We start from the raw sequence: 14,431 nt of genomic DNA on the forward strand, positions 1-14,431 counted from the left end.
CTGTTCCAGGGGTTTGTGGAGGTTGTGGAAAGGGTGAACCCAACTGATCGCTCTTTAGAGAGGTGGAGAACGTGTACTTTTAAAGGTCCTAGTCTGAGGTCCATGGGGTTAACATGTCAAGGGCGCAGCTGTGAAGATGGCTTGACAGGTTCACACAGCGCAAACATAATCAAGGGACATCGGTTGGTTTCTCGTTGTTTCCCAGCACTGTTCTCGCTCCGTTGTTAAATGCTTATTAACTCCTTTGTTTCTCATCTCTTCCTTTCCCTGCTTAATCAGTCATCATGCAAAGACGGCTGCATGCAATTGCGTAGTTTTGCAAAATAATTCCATTTTTTTAAACTGGGGGCGGGGGGAATGTTATTTTCTAAAGCTTTTCCACATTCCCCCGCCCCCAGACTTCACATCAACTAATCGCAGATCGTTGGCTTGAGCTGTATGCTCCACGGAGCAGCTTCTCAGCCAATCCTGCCGCTCGTTGTGTTTGCTGTGGTGCAAGTTGTGTTTGCATTTATCTGGATCCTGGACCTGGCCTTCATGACTCTGGTGCGTTTTGGTGTCCACAGGTGATCCGCAAAGGTTGGCTCACGATCAACAACATCGGCATCATGAAAGGGGGCGCCAAAGAATACTGGTTTGTCCTGACTGCCGAAAACCTCTCGTGGTACAAAGATGATGAGGTAAGGACTCTGAGTTGATCTCCATTTGGCTGCCACAAATGAAAACAAATTCTCAACCTTCTGAAATTATCCTTTGCTGTCCATGGAGCGTATCAGATCACAAGACCAGTCCTTGCTTAATTATCTAATCCTTTAGAGCAGGGGTCCCCAACCACCGGGCCGCGGACCGATACCGGTCCGTGGAACATTTCCTACCGGGCTGCCGGTTTGCTGGGCGCCGCCATCTTGTTTGACGAGAAAGTGCTTCTGGGTGAGCTTTTCCGGTTGGAAAGCGGCGTTTGGGTCCTGAAGGAATCCTCGCGCCTTAGTTTCATCGAGTCCTGAAGGAATCTCGCGCCTTAGTTTCATCGAAGGGGGCTTGAACGAAACTAAGGCGCGAGGATTCTTTCAGCACCCAAGGCAAGGCGAGCCGAGCGACCGTCCCGAAGCCGTCCCGAGCGAAGCCCATCGACAAAGGTACAAAGGAGGAGTTGAAGGTGGCAGGGAGAAGCGGGGGACGGCTGGCTGGCCGGTCGCTCGGCTTGCCTTGCCTTGTCATGCGTGCTGATGCCGGTACCGGGCCGCGGATCATTTTGTGATGCCGGTACCGGGCCGCGGCACAAAAAAGTTTGGGGGCCACTGCTTTAGAGCGGGGATCTCCAACCTTGGCAACTTTTAAGATTTGTGGGCTCCAACTCCCACAATTCCTCACTGCAAGGGTGGGCTTCACATTTTTTTAGCAAGGGGCTCTCTGCCCTCATGACTGGCTGGCTGGGCGTGGCTGGTGGTCATGTGACTGGGTGGGGGGTGGCCAATTTGACGTCGCTTCTTTGCCCTCATTCCCTAAAAAAAAAGATTATATACCAAAAAGTTGTTTATTATTTTGTGCATTGAATTTAATAACTTGAATAAAGGACTGGGTGAAACCAGGCTTAATAGCAGTGACTGTGAGAGGGATCTTGGGAGTCTTAGGGAAGTTTCTGGTGAGTGGCGTGATTCTTATTATTTGGGAATTAATCTCCTTGGAGGCTAGTGGCTAGGTGATCTGATTTTCTCCATGGCTCTCCCCCGCAAGCGCTTAGTGGATTGTTTATCTAGCTTGCCACACTTTTACGAGGTGTGAAATGCTCTTGGCTGAAAGCCCAGAAGTTCAGTTAAGCCTATTAAGAGCTTTCCCTTGCAGCTTGTCTTGTTGGCTCTCCAAGCAGAGTCTTAGCTAGGGGCTCTTCCGAGACCCTACAAACCCCCAGCAGCCCAACCCATCACATTTCAAGATGGGTGAACTTCAATCCCCAGAATTCTGAAAGTTGAAGCTCACAAGTGTTCAATCTGCCAAGGTTGGAGATCCCTCCTTTAGAGGTGAGTTGCTTTATAGCCTTTGGTCATCTCCAGGTGGTCCACAGAGATATATCCAGTGTCCTACAAACTCTTAAGCTAATTTCAAGCTGATATTGCCATCAAACTGGCTTGGGGATTTCCTTAAACTGCCTTCCTCTTCCTTATTTACTTATTGATGGCTTGTTTCTGGGAGGGATGGCCTGCTGTTTGAGTTATGTCGTGAATCACCACTGTTGGGGTTGTGCCTCTGAGAAATGAGCCATAATTTGCAAGGCGGATCATACACCAGGGAGTGGAGAGAGGTTACGAACGCCAAGAATATTGGGCATGGCAGTTGGTCAGTGGCATTTCCTCTTGTTTAATGCCTGGGCAATTCGCAATCTGGCCCACGGTGTTTTCTCAATGTTTCCAATGTCGAAGAGTTACGTGCCTGGCTGTCTTGAAAACTAGCAGAGAGGTTTAAAAAAAAAAATTCCCCCACACAGTTAGTTGAGTCCTTCTTGTTCCATCTTCTTCCCTCCCCTTCTTCAGGAGAGATTTGTTGAACTCCAGGGTGGTGCAATGGTTACAGCAGTGAATTAGGAAGACTCAGCAGGCTTAAAATAGCCTACTTCATACAATTCTTGGCGGGGTGAGGCTGGGAAAAGACAATCTCAGGATCCAAAAAGATCTTAACAGACTTGAACAACGGACCCTATCCAACAACATGGAATTTAACGTTGTTAAATGAAAAGCAAGGTTTTTACACCTGGCCAGGAAAAACCAAAAAGGTACAAGTGCAGATTAGGCAAAACCTGGCTCAGAAACAGTAACCATGAAAGGGAAACTGGAGTCGTACTAGACGATCACTTAACAATGAGACAGCAGTGTACGGAAAAGCTAACACAATCCTTGGTTGTATAAACAAGAGGCACAGAATTAAAATCGTGTGAAGTATTAGTACCGCTTCATTAAAGCCTTTAGTAAGGCCGCACCTGGAATATACCGTATCCAGTTTTGGTCACCACAATACAAAAAAAGATGTTGAGCCTTTGGAAAAAAAATGTGCAGAGAAGAGCAGCTAAGATGATTAAAAGCCTGGAGACTAAAACGGTGGCAGGAATTCGGTATGGCCAGTCTAGAGAACAGAAAAACTAGGAGGTGACATGATAGTAGTCTTTCAATATTTGAGGGGCTGCCCCAAAGAAGAGGGGGTCAACCTATTTTCCAAAGCATCAGAAGGCAAGACAAGAAATAATCACAGAGTTAAGCAACCTGGAATTACTAATAGTGGGGACAGTTAACCAGTGGAATAGCTTGTCTTCAGAAGTTGTAGGTGCCGTAACAGTGGAGCCTTTTAAAAAAAGAATGGGCAGCCATCTATCAGAAATAGCATAGGTCTCCTGCAAGAGCAGGGGGGTTGGACTAGATGACCTCCAAAGTCCCTTCTAGCTCTATTCTGATTGGATGATTGAGACTCTCCACAGACGTCTCCTTTTTTGTTTTGTTTTTTACAGTTGCTTTATGTGAAAAACATCTGTGCTGTTTGCTATGCATTTGTCTAAAGCAAAAATGCACAGATGATTTGTGATATTCAAACTCACCAAGTATTCTAGGTTTGGGAGAGGGAAAATATAATACTTCCTTCTCCTTGGCAAACTTCCTAGCTAGCATCTGGCTAATAAATCCAACGGTGTGCCCCCCTCCCCACATAAATCAGGGCCCACCGAGGTTTCTTTCGCCTTGGGTTGAAATCGAGGCAGTTGTAAAAAAAAGTGGGGTTGTTTTTTTTAACATCAACTTTTCGTTTCCTGCCAGGAGAGTTTAAAAAACAATCTTTCAGAGTAGCTGTGTCTGACCTGGCATTTATGGCAAATGGCAGTGATGGCAATTTGAAGTCAACACAAAAAGGATGGCAAATGGCAGAAATTGTGGGATGGAAATTGTAAGCTAACAATGTCAACGGCCTATAAGGAAAACTTATACAAAATGTTTTATAGGTGGTAGTATTTACCACCAGAGAGGTTGGCAAAGATGTTTGAAAAATCTATCAGCTAAATGTTGGAAATTTCATCAGATACTAGGTTCATATTATCATATGTGGTGGACATGTCCAAAGGCAAATAAAATATTGGACTAAAATACATACTTGGTTAGAAAAAAATGATAAAAGCAATATATCGATTTGAAACCAGAAACATTCCTGATGGGTATACTACCAGAACAGTATAATAAAGTGAATACATATTTAATTTTGCATGTAGTAATGGCAGTAAGAATAGTGTTTGTACAACAATGAAAAAATGATGAGATGAAAGCGTAATAAAAAATATTAGAATGTGCTGAGATGGATAGATTGACACTTAAGATAAAGGAAAAGGAAGAAACAGAATATTTTTTTAACCTGGGATTTATTCTACCAATGGTTAACTAACAGAAACAGAAGTTAGAAACTAAACAGAATTTAAAAAGATAATAAGAATGTGTATTGGAAATTTGGCTAGATGGATAAACTAATGGTATTATGATGTTGTGATTAATATTGATATGTTTATTAAGATTACTAATATGACTTTGGTTATTGTTGTATCTTTAGTTAAAATTGTGCCCAGACAACACGCTGTTCAGATAGACATGAAATGTATATGTTCTTTAAAGAGGAAAATGTATCCATAAAACATATATTTAAAAAAAAAAGGATGGTAAAGGGTTTTGCTAGGAAGGAAGTCTTGGAAGATCTTTTGAGACTGGAGCAGTTGAGAAGTTAAGTCAATAAATAAAGGTGGTCACAGGAAGGTGATGAGGACAGCTTCAAGGTATTTAATGGATAGGTGTTTGGATTAACCAAGTGTTTCTCAACCTTGGAGGCTTAAGACGGGTGGATTTCAACTCCCAGAATTCACCAGGCTGGGGAAAACATTCTGGGAGTTGAAGTCCACCCGTCTTAAGCCTCCAAGGTCGAGAAACACTGCAACCGTTGATAGAGGTCATCATGGCTTATTCCACTAAGTTGGTTTGGGAAAGGATTCCTGCTGACCTCTGAGTTGTAGAGTTATCATTTGGAGCCCAAATCGTCTGGGAGACACCGGTGGGCAAAGGCCGTACAAAGTCTTTAAGTCTATTTGCACCACGAGGGCTGGGTTTTTCGAGTTAAACCGCTCTGGAGTTCCAAGGGGTTAAAAAGATTTCCAGATGCTTCTCCTCTCAGAGGCCTTTGAAAGCCATCCAAAAATCTTGGAAGGGGACTCAAACTGCAAGAGATGATTCCTAAGATTAAATGACTCCCTGCCATATGACTCTCCACTGGCCTCTGCCCCATCTGGACTAAAATTGCCCCGCTGTCCTCACCCATTAAAGTTTCCCGAACCTTCTTCTTCTTCCTCCTCCTCCTCTTCCTCCTCTTCTCTTTCTCCTCCTCCCCCTCTCCTCCTCCTCTTCTTCTCTTTCTCCTCCCAATCCTTTTCTTCTTCTCTTTCTCCTCCTCCTTTTCTTCTCTTTCTCCTCCTCTTCTTCTCTCTCCTCCTCCCCCTCCTCCTCTTGTTCTTTCTCGTCTTCCTCCTCCTTTTCTTTTCTCTTCCTCCTCTTCTTCTCTTTCTCCTCTTCTTTTTCCTCCCCCTCCTTCCTCCCTCTTCTTTTCTCCTCCTTCTCTTCTCTTTCTCCTCCTCCTCCTCTTCTTCTCTCTCCCTCCTCCCCTCCTTCTCTTTTTCTTTCTCGTCTTCCTCCTCCTTTTCTTTTCTCTTCCTCCTCTTCTTCTCTTCCTCCTCTTCTTTTTCCTCCCCTCCTTCCTCCCCTCTTCTTCTTTCTTCTCCTCCTCCTCTTCTCTTTCTCCTCCTCCTCCTCTTCTTCTCTCTCCCCCCTCCTCCCCTCCTCCTCTTGTTCTTTCTCATCTTCCTCCTCCTTTTTTTCTCTTCCTCCTCTTCTTCTCTTCCTCCTCTTCTTTTTCCTCCCCCTCCTTCCTTCTCTTCTTCTCTTCTCCTCCTTCTCTTCTCTTTCTCCTCCTCCTCTCCTCCTCCTCCTCCCCTCCCTCTCTGCCTCCTCTTCTTCTCCTGCACCCTCCTCCTCCTCCTTCTCGCCAGCCCAAAAGCAAACAGGCGTTTTAGATTTCAGATTGGCCTCCGCATCTGGATTCCAGAAGTGGCCTGAATCTCCTCTCCACTTTATCCTTGACTGCAGTTGCTCAAAGGTGCCTGGAATGACTTCAGTTGGAGTAGCATAAGCCGCTCTAACCACTTCCAGCTGTGGGGATTGGGAGAGAGAAGGGAAGGGGGTGGAACTGGGGCTTCCTTCAGTCCTGGGGGCAAAGGGGAGGCTGCTGGGGGAGCCAGCTGTAGATGTCTTCAGGCCCCCATTCGATGGGGAGAGCAGACTGAAAGAAAAACTGCTACCTGCCAGCCGAAATAATAAATAACAGCACCGAGACCCCTGGGCTGGTAAAGCACGGGGGGGGGGGAAACACCCCCAAAGAAAGGAGTCTTTGTTTCCCACCCCAAGGAAAGGAAAGCGGTGTGTGCAGTTGTGTGTGTTCTTCTTTCCTCCCCTCCTCTTCCACATTTCCAGTAAACCCCCCACCCCTCCCTCCCAACACCCACCCTTTCCACAAATCCCACTCCTTCAGCCCCCACCCCACCCCCGGGCCTCCTCCGCAGCAAAGGGGAGGGGGAATAAAGCCTCTTAAAATGCTAAAATGTCTCGCTCCTCTCCAGATGGAAGGCTTCGCTTCTTATCCAAATTTTGGAGGCTTGTTGGCATTTGCAGCTCTGTTTCTTGCGACGGTTTTTTTTTTAGGTGTGCTGTCGAAGGTAGAAGTCATAGCTGGGGGGCTTACAAACCCCAAACACTAGCAGAGGGTAAAAACCACCTTTCTCGCCCTATACAGATTAAACAGAGCTGGGAGAGACCTTGGAGGTCATCTAGTCCAACCCACCCGAGCAGACCCTACAAAGGAACTTTCAGAACGAGTCCGTGAAGCTGGCTTTTGGCTTTGCTTTGTGTGGGTGGGTGTGTCTTAGATTGAAAGGTTGAGTAGGTACAATGGCTTTAAACCAACGAATTAAGGAACCCAATCCTCCCTACACAAGAACATCTTAGACTGATAGGACTTTCATCACATCTACCACCCAGGACTAAGTTCTCTCCAACCCCATTCCACCATGTTATGAGTTTCTTTTTTTTTCTTTTCTGCCAATCTTCTAGGCTCTGGTGGATCACGAGATAATATATTCTTATTTTCCTGTTCCTTTGTCATCAGTTTTCCTCGCTCCCCATGTCGGATTAACAGAGTGGGAAGGGACCTTGTAGGTCATCTAGTCCAACCCCCCACCCAAGCAGGAGGCCCAACACCATTTCTGACAGATGGCAATCCAGTCTCTTCATGAAAGCCTCCAGGGATGAAGCTCCCACAACTTCCGAAGGCAACTTCTGTTCCATTAGTTGATTGCTCTCACTGTCAGGAAATTCGCCTTAGTTCCAGGTTGAATCTCTCTCCTTGATCTGTTTCCATCCATTATTCCTTGTCTGGCCTACAGGCGCTTTAGAAAATAGCTTGACCCCTTCCTCCTCTCTGTGGCAGCCCCTCAAATATTGGAAGACTGCTATCATGTCTCCCCTGGTCCTTCTCTCCACGAGACCAGCCAGGCCTGGTTCCTGCAACCGTTCATCGTATGTTTCAGCCTCCAGTCCCCTAATTATCCTAGTTGCTCTTCTCTTCACTCTTTCTAGAGTCTCAACCTCTTTTTTACAGTGTGGTGACCAAAAATGGATGCAGTACTCTAGGTGTGGCCTTACTAAGGCTTTATAGAGTGGTATTAGTACCTCCCTTGATCTTGATTGCATCCTTTTCTGTTCATGTGAACAGATTAATTCCCAATAAATTAAAAGCTAATTGGTTCAGGAATTGACAGAATTGAGAATCAATATGGACTTTTTAAAAAATCCAATTTTTTTGAGGATATTTGCTAAACCTCTGCCTTCCTCGTGTAGGTGATTCTCCTACTTGATGGAATAGCTTTTTAAACGAAGGCAGCGTCCCGCAGGTTTTTTTTTTTTTTCCTTCAGGCACAAAGCAAACAAAATTAGTGTTTTCTTGAGCCTCTCTTAGCTTTCAACCGCCAATCAATAGGGACATTTTTTCTCTGTTGACAGAAGTCTCTTTCCAACCTCTGCCCAACGGGCCAGAGTTGGTGTTTGTGTTGGCCAACCTTGGCACCCTAAGGAGCCAACTGGGGAAAATTAAAAGCTTGGAGTCCTCTTTTTTTTCCTTTGGCTGTCCTCAGTCCGACTCTCTTCCTGCCTCTTATGTGGGGTACGAATTCTGCACCCCACATAAGAACCTCAACATTCAAGCTTCTTCTTGTTCCTCCTCCTCCTCCTCCTCCTCCTCCTCCTCCTCCTCCTCCTCTCCTTCTTCTTCTTCTTCTTCTTCTTCTTCTTCTTCTTCTTCTTCTTCTTCTTCTTCTTCTTCTTCTTCTTCTTCTTCTTCTTCTTCTTCTTCTTCTTCTTCTTCTTCTTCTTCTTCTTCTTCTTCTTCTTCTTCTTCTTCTTCTTCTTCTTCTTCTTCTTCTTCTTCTTCTTCTTCTTCTTCTTCTTCTTCCTCTTCTTCTTCCTCTTTTTCCTCCTCCTCCTCCTCCTTTTCCTCCTCCTCCTCTTCCTCCTCCTTCTTTTCCTTCTCCTCTTCTTCTTCCTCTTCTTCCTCTTCCTCCTTTTCCTCCTCCTCCTCTATAATCATTGCTTGCTCTCCTTCACTCCGCAAGTTACTCTACCTCAATCAACAATTTTTATTCCCCTGTTCGTCCCTGACATAAAAGTAGGATTTTAAGTGGAGGCAACCGGACAGGATCTGCCTTTGGCAAGCATCCAATGATGGTCCTTTTTCAATCCTTTTTTTTTTTTTTTCCCCTAAAGAGGTGGTGTCTTTCTAGGGTCAGAGTTTCGAATAGCAAAAAAGGAAAACGAAAGTGGAAAGGTGGAGGAAAGCATGTGTAGCTCAGGGTTGAAATGATGGGCCCTCCACGCTCTCTGAGCCAGGTTGTTTCCTTGCAGTTGTATTACTTAGCTGTATCACTTAGCTAAGTATTACTTAGCTAGGTAACAACAGTGTTAGAAGAGAGTGGGCTTTGGGGAGGAGGAGGAGGAGGAGGAGGAGGAGGAGGAGGAGGAGGAGGAGGAGGAGGAGGAGGAGGAGGAGGAGGAGGAGGAGGAGGAGGAGGAGGAGGAGGAGGGAAACTGATGTCCTTGGTGGTCTCTGAGCTGGGTTGTTTCCTTGCAGGCGTTTCATTACCCAACTAGCTAACATCATCAGTGCTAGAAGGGAGTGAAGTGGGAGGAGGAGGAGGAGGAGGAGGAGGAGGAGGAGGAGGAGGAGGAGGAGGAGGAGGAGGAGGAGGAGGAGGAGGAGGAGGAGGAGGAGGAGGAGACGACGGAGACAATGATGACAGGGATTCTTGGTGCTCTCTGAGCTGGGTTGTTTCCTTGCAGGCATTTCATTACCCAACTAGCTAACATCATCAGTGCTAGAAGGGAGTGAAGTGGAGTGGAGTGGGAGGGGGAGGAAGAGGAGGAGGAGACGACGACGGAGACAATGATGACAGGGATCCTTGGTGCTCTCTGAGCTGGGTTGTTTCCTTGCAGGCATTTCATTACCCAACTAGCTAACATCATCAGTGCTAGAAGGGAGTGAAGTGGAGTGGAGTGGGAGGGGAGGAAGAGGAGGAGGAGACGACGACGGAGACAATGATGACAGGGATCCTTGGTGCTCTCTGAGCTGGGTTGTTTCCTTGCAGGCATTTCATTACCCAACTAGCTAACATCATCAGTGCTAGAAGGGGGTGAAGTGGAGTGGGAGTGGGAGGAGGAGGAGGAGGAGGAGGAGGAGGAGGAGGAGGAGGGAGACGACGGAGACAATGATGACAGGGATCCTTGGTGCTCTCTGAGCTGGGTTGTTTCCTTGCAGGCATTTCATTACCCAACTAGCTAACATCATCAGTGCTAGAAGGGAGTGAAGTGGAGTGGAGTGGGAGGAGGAGGAGGAGGAGGAGACGACGACGGAGACAATGATGACAGGGATCCTTGGTGCTCTCTGAGCTGGGTTGTTTCCTTGCAGGCATTTCATTACCCAACTAGCTAACATCATCAGTGCTAGAAGGGAGTGAAGTGGAGTGGAGTGGGAGGAGGAGGAGGAGGAGGAGGAGACGACGACGGAGACAATGATGACAAGGATCCTTGGTGCTCTCTGAGCTGGCTTGTTTCCTTGCAGATGTTTCATTACCCAACTAGCTAACATCATCAGTGCTAGAAGGGAGTGGAGTGGGAGGAGGAGGAGGAGGAGGAGACAATGATGACAGGGATCCTTGGTGCTCTCTGAGCTGGCTTGTTTCCTTGCAGATGTTTCATTATCCAACTAGATAGGGGTCAGACTAGAAGACCTAAAAGGTCCCTTCCAACTCCGTCATTCTATTCTATTCTATAACATCATCAGAGAGTGGAAAGGTTTACACACTAAACCGAAGGATAGCGAAAAATAGGACTGGGGTATATATATTCGTTTCCCCCCCCTTTTTTTTTTTTTTGAAGGACTGGGAATATATATATATTTTTTTTTCAAACATTTGGTTTGGGGCTCCATTTCTCCTGCTCACCCCATTGCGGAAAAATTGGCTCGGTCGAAGGAGACACATCTGGGGAACATTAGCGAAATACCAGCCGTTTCCCACAAAAAACTGTTACCCCCCCCTTCTCCCCTCCCTCTTTCTCCTCCTCCCCCCTTCATTCTTAAAAGAAGACGTGAAATGCAAATGGACCTTAAAGGGCCCCAGCGCATGGAAGGATTTTCTCTCCCCACGTGGGGGTGGAAAAATGACTCCCCATTCAACCCCTGGATCCAAAACCCGTCTTATTTTTGGAATTATTTCTGTTTTCTTTATTGCCCCCGCCCCCATTTCTCCAAGGGTGGAAAGGGGTTTGATTTGTGGAGAGACCATGGTAGCCTTGATCTGCCCCTCCGATGATTTTTTTTAGGGGTTGCAATGAAAAATGGCTTCCTTGAGGCTCAGCTTCCCCACCAGCTGACCATCTGCTCATGGTTTGGAGATCTAAAGAGGGTTTTCCACTGCCCCCCCGGCCAGGGGACCGTCTGACTTACCAGGGGAGCTTGCTTATTATCTCTCTTAGCAGAATGACAGAATTGGAAGGGACCTTGAAGGTCTTCTAGTCTGACCCCTTGCTCAAGCAGGAGACCCTAAACCACTCTGAACAAGTGGTTGTCCGGTCCCTTCTTAAAAACCTCCGGTGATGGATCACCCACAACTTCTGAAGGCAACCCGTTGTACTGATTTAATTGTTCGCGCTGTCAGGAAATTTCTCCTTAGTTCTAAATTGCTTCTCTCCTCGAACTAAGGAGTAACTTCCTGAGAACTAACTAATCGTCTTGTGTGATGGCGTTTCAAACCAGGTGATGTAACAAACCGAGATGTTTGCCAGAGCCTTCCGCATGGGAGGGATGAAAAAAGAGACCTGAAAATCATAAATAACCAACATGTTAAACTCACTAAAGCAGGTGGCATGCCCTTCTGTAGCAATTCTGTCCATGCCTTGTTGGGTTACACATGGTTTGATGGGCCCGGTCTATGAAAGTTGCCCTTGGTGAGTTGGAAAATTGTCGCTTTGATGGCTAGGGTTTCCGGGTTTTTAAGTTTGGCAATAAATGTAAGATTCCGAGGTAGGAAGGCATAGAAATTTAATTAATTCATAAATAGAAACCCTTCCTTGCAGAGGTGTGTGTGTGCACGGTGTAGGAAATGCAAAGAGGGACGTGTGATCAAGTTGTAGGACATCGAATGGACCTCGGTCGCTATTTCTTTCGTTGACGTCTTCCACACATAGAACAGCCAAACTAGCCAGAGATTGTGGGTTGGGAGGGGAAAAAGGACAACCAGAGGGATGGGTTTGTGGGATTCAAATCAAGAAAGAAGTTGGTTATGATGGATTCTTCTCAGGGATGGAGTCCTCCTGAAGAGCAGTCACTGGGACAGATGGACAGGAATATTAACATCATCATGTTCCACTGATGAGTTGGGTGACCCAGAAGGTTGGTCTTTGCTAAGGTCCAGGAAATCTCTTCTGAGGCTAACTTGAAAAGGAACCAACCTGTCACGTCCTAAACAAGAGCATCCATTTTATCCTCTGGGATTAAGTTCCACTGAATTGAAAGAGGCTTATTTCTGGATAGGCTCGTATACGATTGTGATAACAGAGGGGAAACAACCAAGTTACTGGCCCGTTAAATAATTTGGACTTCATTTCTCCTCTGCTCTCACATTGACGCCATTGTAGGAACCGTCCTTCAAAACCTCTGAGACCTGGTTGCGTGTGCTTTTTCTCACCAGGACTTTTTAAATTATTCTAGAGTTTAAAAATGGAGATTAAAATAAATGAATCAGATCGTGGAACATTTCAGGGCAGGCACAGTTTGGAAATCAGAAGGCCAAAGAACACCTCTTTTTTGTGTACCAATTTTGTTTAAAAAAAGAACGACACAATTGACATTTTTTAAAGGAAACCCAATGCCCCCTTTTTTTTTAAATGGAAATCAAAATCCAATTTATTCCAGGCAATTATAAAAAAAAAAAAGAGAGAGAGAAGTCAAACCAAATTCATTCCAATCATCCCATCTTTCTTCTCCAGGTTCTCATTCAGTTGATGCTGGATTCTGTTCTCTTGGCTTTTTCTAGTCTCTGTATTATCTTTTCAAATCGAGAAGATCTTTAAGGGAAGATTTCCCGGTTTAAATTAAAACGGGGAGACATCTTGTGCTTCCTACCTACCTTGAAGATCTTAGATACAGGGGACAAGAAGTCCAATTTGTCGGTAAAGGCCCATAAATATTACCTAACGTTGATGTCTAGCTTCAATGGCCTCTCATGAGAAGGTACCTTCTGGAGGTGTTTGCTCAAGACACGCAAGCTTGGTGGGATTTGGGGTCTTCTCTTCTCATCCTTTGAGGTAGGACTGCAGATTTCACGGTAGCTTTGAAGATGGACAGTCCCCTCAAGAAAATCCTTGCTGTTTGCTCTCAGGCTTGAATAACCTCCCCGCCCCCAAGAAAGGAAAAGAAGCACGAGAGATGCTAGATAGCAAAGATCAAATAAACCATGGGTCCCTTCGGATGGCCAAGAATCCTTCCATTCCTCTATCTTACACTCCTCCTCCCTCGCTCAGGATGGCCAAGTAGAAATGAAGCCGACTCGGTTAGTAGCAGTAGAGAGTTGACCTTAAATTTTTTTCCCTCCTGCTGCTCTGGTTCCTTTCCTTTGTATGCTTTGAAAACCATCCACAAGCCAGCAAGCAAGTGACCCCCACAACCCACAGAAGCAACCCAGCCCCGTTGGAGGATGCTAGCTGGAGCTGCGGCATTGATAAGTCTCCTTGCCCAGCCACATGACTCGGGGTGATGCAAGTCAACCCACCAAAGAGTCAACAAATCCATTCCACATTTTTTTCCTTTTTTGTGTGTGTGTGGGGCTTTCAACTCTTCTTCCCAACCGCATGGATTATCCTCCATATGTCTTTCTGTGTTCTTTTCCCCCCCCACTTCGTCTCCCTCCCCCCTTTCTCCCTTCCTCTCTCCCCTCCCTTGCCTCTTTTGCTGTCCCTCCATCCCAAGAGCTGAGCAAGCTATAATCAAGTCTTTAAATTTTTACAACCCCACCCTGATGTCTACAGAGATTTCCCAAGTCATAGTTGTCCCAAAAGTGCTTTTTTATTTTTATTTTTTTCAAGAGGCAACGGGATTTTTCTGGTTGTTCTTCGAAGACGTGTTGCTTCTCGTCCAAGAAGCTTCTCCGGCTCCTCTTCTCTCTTCTTCGGAGATGAAGAAGCTTCTTGGAGAAGAAGCGAAATGTCTTCAAAGAAAATCCAGAAAGTCCAGTTGCCTCTTGAAAAAGCACCTTTGAAAGGGGGAGGGGGAACCCCTGATCTTTTTCATCAATGCACCCCGTGATCCTCCCAGGCTGTTCCCCTAGCCCGAAAAGCTCCCGAATCTTTTGCAACGTCCTTCTACTACTTATATCAGAAAATGATCTCACCTTGGACAATATCTCAGGTTGACTTCAAAGCTGCCCAGGTGATTCGAGAGACCTGACTTTGGAAGAATGGAGAAGCACAACAGCAGGAGAGAGGGGGGAGGAGGGAGAGAGAGAGAGAGAGAGAGAGAGAGAGAGAGAGAGAGAGAGAGAGAGAGAGAGAGAGACGAACGAGGAAAGACAAGAGACAAATTTGAGACAGGAGAGGGGTCTTTGGGGGAGCCGACATGCAGTTGTGTGGCGTTCCTTGGCCAATGCAAACTTCTCATCCTTGGTCCCGGCTTGGTGGCACCAGAAGCTGCTGCATATCCCAGCCCAGCCTAACCAATGTGCAGACTACTGTACAATCTCGTAGTCCTGAACAGGTAGTCCGAACACTGG

The 14,431-nt window shown here is 46.1% G+C and overlaps 2 protein-coding genes across 4 annotated transcripts in view; both read left to right on the forward strand.

Moving 5' to 3' along the window:
* DNM1 (dynamin 1) overlaps positions 1-14,431 on the forward strand; it is an 87,298-nt gene that overhangs the window by 42,647 nt on the left and 30,220 nt on the right. For all 3 annotated transcript variants that reach the window (XM_087944088.1, XM_087944085.1, XM_087944087.1), the window contains one exon: positions 567-680. In XM_087944088.1, the coding sequence (XP_087800214.1) occupies positions 567-680 (114 nt within the window). The remainder of the gene's footprint in view (positions 1-566; positions 681-14,431) is intronic.
* COQ4 (coenzyme Q4) overlaps positions 1-14,431 on the forward strand; it is a 143,395-nt gene that overhangs the window by 33,768 nt on the left and 95,196 nt on the right. The window lies entirely within an intron of this gene.

The sequence above is a fragment of the Notechis scutatus genome, chromosome 15 (genome assembly GCF_049901735.1).
Source record: "Notechis scutatus isolate UNSWTSFEM ecotype Mainland chromosome 15, rNotScu1.2, whole genome shotgun sequence".
Lineage (NCBI taxonomy): Eukaryota > Metazoa > Chordata > Lepidosauria > Squamata > Elapidae > Notechis > Notechis scutatus.